Here is a 4,015-nt window from a genome sequence, read left to right as displayed (position 1 = left end):
AATTATCTATCTCTTCCCTCTATCTGCCCCGCTGGTTTTTCTCGCCAGGCTTATATATTAAAAAAGAGGGCAACTCGATCAGACTAGAGTTGCCGGGCAAATTCATGATCCTTCGAGAAACTCCAGCGCGCATGCTCCCAGCATTATGCGACTTCCGCTGTCGTAACAGTGGTATTATTAAGTAAAGTCCGGCATCATGTGTACTACCATGCAAAGTCTGGAATCAAGTGGTACTACCATGCAAGATCTGGTATCATGTGATACTAACATGCAAATATCGACATCAAGTGGTACTATCATGTAAGATCCTAGTATAATGTGGTACTAACATGCAAATACCGGCATCAAGTGGTACTACCATGCAAGATCTGGTATCATGTGGCACTATTATGCAAATACCAGTATCAAGTGATACTACCATGCAAAGTTCTGTATCAAGTGGCACTACCATACAAGATCTGGCATCATGTGGTACTATCACGTAAAATCTGACATCACGTGGTATAATCATTCAAAGTCCGGTATCAAGTGGTACTATCTTGCAATATCTGATGTCATCGTATGGTGCCGCCATGCAAGAACTGATTAAGTTGGATCAACAGGAAGCACTATTATTTCAAGTATTATCTAAAGTGGGATTTTGTAACACCCATGTCCTGTGGATACAAATTTGATGTGCAAGTATCTACGAGGCCACTGCTGACTGAAAAGAGGCTCGGCAAAATTGCCATCTATCGGCACTTTTGTATAGTATATTTGTTGAAACTTTTCGTAACACGCTTGTTACTCGTGGTGATCTTTTCTGCTTACAACCTTCTTTTTTCAACACACTAATAACACTGCGTTACTTTTAAGTGACACTTTTTTTTACATTTTACAGGTGAAAAATAGATGTTACGTTTCTGGTAGATCTTTGGCTAGTAGGGTAAATTATAAGAAGATTAAGGGAATATGAATAGGTAAGTAGGCTGAACGTAAGGCAGAACATATTATCGAAATGTCACTATTTCTAATGATCCAGAGTCAATCCTGGGTACATAATTTCAAAGTAGCTAATTAGGAAGAAATGTATAGGTTCAATTTGCAAGTGATTGGAGGAAGGATGTTACACGTACTCTGACTTCTTGCCAACATAGAGATTAGTCATTAAATGATATGGTTACACGTACTCTGGTCTATTGCGAACGTAAAGATTAGTCATTAAGTGATAAATTGCTAATCATTATCACTTTATCGTTTTCTTCCTTAAGTAATCCCTTACAGGTGTTGATATGAATACTATTACGTATAATTTATTGGGTAGGGAGATATTAATTTGTGTATGGAATAAGGGTATCCATAAAGTCCATTATAATGTATTGATATTTCCTGGAAATGCGGATGATACATCTTAGTTGTTATAGATATGTTTTTCGTTTGGAATCATTACATATTTCTTTAACTGTTAAAGAAAATTTCACTTTACGATATAATACTGGTGTATTATTTCAGTAAATGATGACAGTTTCTATGACATTCATCCATAACTTCTTCATTGAGGACCGTTTCCTATCCTATTTACCCATATCCTCATCATTGACGACAACTTCCTATTTCAGTAATGAATAACCTCATCAGTGAATACAGTTTCCTATTCCAATAATGCATAACCTCATCAGTGAAGAGTTTCCTATTCCATTAATCCATAACCTCATCAGTGAAGAAAGTTTCCTATTCCATTAATCCATAACCTCATCAGTGAAGAAAGTTTCCTATTCCATTAATCCATAACCTCATCAGTGAAGACAACTCCCTATTCCAATAATGAATAACCTAATCAGTGAAGACAACTTCCTATTCCAATAATTAATAACTTCATCAATGAAGACAACTTCATATTCCATTAATCCATAACCTCACCAGTGAAGACAGTTTCCTATTCCAATAATTAATAACTTCATCAATGAAGACAGTTTCCTATTCCATTAATCCATAACCTCGTCAGTGAAGACAATTTCCTATCCCATTCACACATAACTTCATTTGGCATTATAACAGACCCAAACATAAAATTACTCAATTCGATGCAGTATAGGGCCCTACCTCTACGGTGAACGGTGGAAAAACAAGTTGAAGAAAGGAAATTGAACGTCTGTGTATATCGCTCTGATTAGTGTAGAATTTCGTATCAAGTTCACTTGTGTTTGGAGGTGTAATTATAGGAATAATATTCAATAAAGTAACTCACAAAAAGCAACATTTATTTTATTTATAATTAGATTAATCATTTTGAGATTCATTCAAAATTCTCTGAGGATAACATCAGAGTTAAAGATAAATATCTCTTTAAACAGCACGGTCAGAAGGTTCTCAAAATATATGTTTTAAAATATACGATTTATTATTGTTCTTTGTGAAGTTAAACTTTCCGTCACAAGTTTATTCTGCTTAAATCACCACATTCCGCGACACCAGGGTTAAGTCAAAGATGTTCAGTTTACCAATATAACTTTTATTATACCATATATGTATATACTACATAAAATTTCTTTAATTAGGTATTTTTTTAAATTAAATACGCCTAATAAAGCATTCTTGATAGTTCATTATTGTTTTCAGTGAACTTGAAAAATACTTATTTATGCAGAGAGTAAATTATATTTCCAATGTTGTTATAAAAACTATGTTGATAAGTATCGGTCAAGAGATGGCGCTATGAGAAAAAAGTTGGTACTTGAAAACAAACAAACTTGGAGCCGTTCTATAAGCAGCTATGCCACGGCTAAAAACAACAACAACATTAGTTCTAGCTGTCAACGATACGCTCGTATCAAACGTTAATAACGAATAATGAATTTTACAATATAGAAAAGCATGCGATTTGAAAAGCCTTCGAGTATAATATTATTTGCATTATTTGTTACACAAAATACATATACATAATCATATGTAATAGAAGGGGTTTTTGCCATAAAAATTGAGATCGTTTCGTTGAGTTCTAAAAGAACCAAAGCTAATCCAGATCATGTAAATCCGGCAGCCATGTTTATGATGCCATTTAAATCTCGACGTTACTTCAGGTTCCATAAATCCATTATTGAAATCATATAATTGAATAAACATATTGATACACATACGGCCTATTTATAGATAGAACATATTTATATTAGCTCCCTAACAAAGGGTCTTTAAGTTTCGAACATAATAGTACGATTTAAAAATGTCATTTTACAATAGTAGAAAAAATTATCAATAAGGGTTTTTATCTAAATTTTGAAATATTTTTCAAGTTATTAGAGTAGCATTTATATCACCTTTGTGTTATATAATATACACCTAATACACATTTTTGTAGCCTAAGATAACATGCCAAGAGTTCGTGTCTACAAGTGGGCAACCAGTGTTTCACGAAATCGTTGAACAATCCTCCGAGACATTTGGAAATTCGAAAGTGGAACATTTTTTTGCCTCCAATGCGTTACAAATGTTCATCAATTCAGCTTGTCATCTGAAAGTTCGAAAGCTGAACATCTGTTGTCTTCACTGTGATGCAGATGTTCAACAAAAGTCTGAACGATACCGATAATAAAAAGCAATGAAAGTTTACGACTAAACTATGTAAAACCCAAACCACGACTGGCTGTAGATCATTGAATTACTGCATGAAATTCCCTGTGTGCAGCTTTTATCATTCTTCTTATGTGTCTTTAAACTTTTCACAAATCATGGACGTTTAGGAATGAAAGTTAATTATTCACAATATGAACCTGAATAATCCTAACTAATTAACATTGACTCCAGTTCTGAAAACACAGCGTCTAACGCACTCTGTCGCCTCGGTAAAGAATCTGAAAAAAAATCCAGTAGCTAATTAGGACTAAAACACTTTAATATCACAGTTCTTAGACAAACAAAAAAATAAAAAAAATCAATAATTATCCCCCCCCCCCATTTTGTTATCGTAGTATGTATTCTAAAATTTCTCAAGTGTTGTAATTTAGATTCAACATGATGGAACCTATATATATTTTCTCAG

General features: G+C 33.7%; 1 protein-coding gene across 2 annotated transcripts in view; it reads right to left on the bottom strand.

Annotated features, from left to right (window-relative positions):
- Positions 1-2,854: 2,854 nt before the first annotated feature.
- The window catches only part of LOC106461044 (serine/threonine-protein phosphatase 6 regulatory ankyrin repeat subunit B-like), a 48,863-nt gene continuing 47,702 nt past the window's right edge, over positions 2,855-4,015 (bottom strand). For both annotated transcript variants that reach the window (XM_022387868.1, XM_022387869.1), the window contains exon 18: positions 2,855-3,827. In XM_022387868.1, coding sequence (XP_022243576.1) covers positions 3,757-3,827 — 71 coding nt within the window. In that variant the 3' untranslated portion in view covers positions 2,855-3,756. The remainder of the gene's footprint in view (positions 3,828-4,015) is intronic.

The sequence above is a fragment of the Limulus polyphemus genome, unplaced genomic scaffold, assembly GCF_000517525.1.
Source record: "Limulus polyphemus unplaced genomic scaffold, Limulus_polyphemus-2.1.2 Scaffold886, whole genome shotgun sequence".
Taxonomy (NCBI): Eukaryota; Metazoa; Arthropoda; class Merostomata; order Xiphosura; family Limulidae; genus Limulus; species Limulus polyphemus.
Note: the sequence above shows the minus strand (reverse complement) of the source record. Positions and strands in the feature narration are given on the sequence as shown.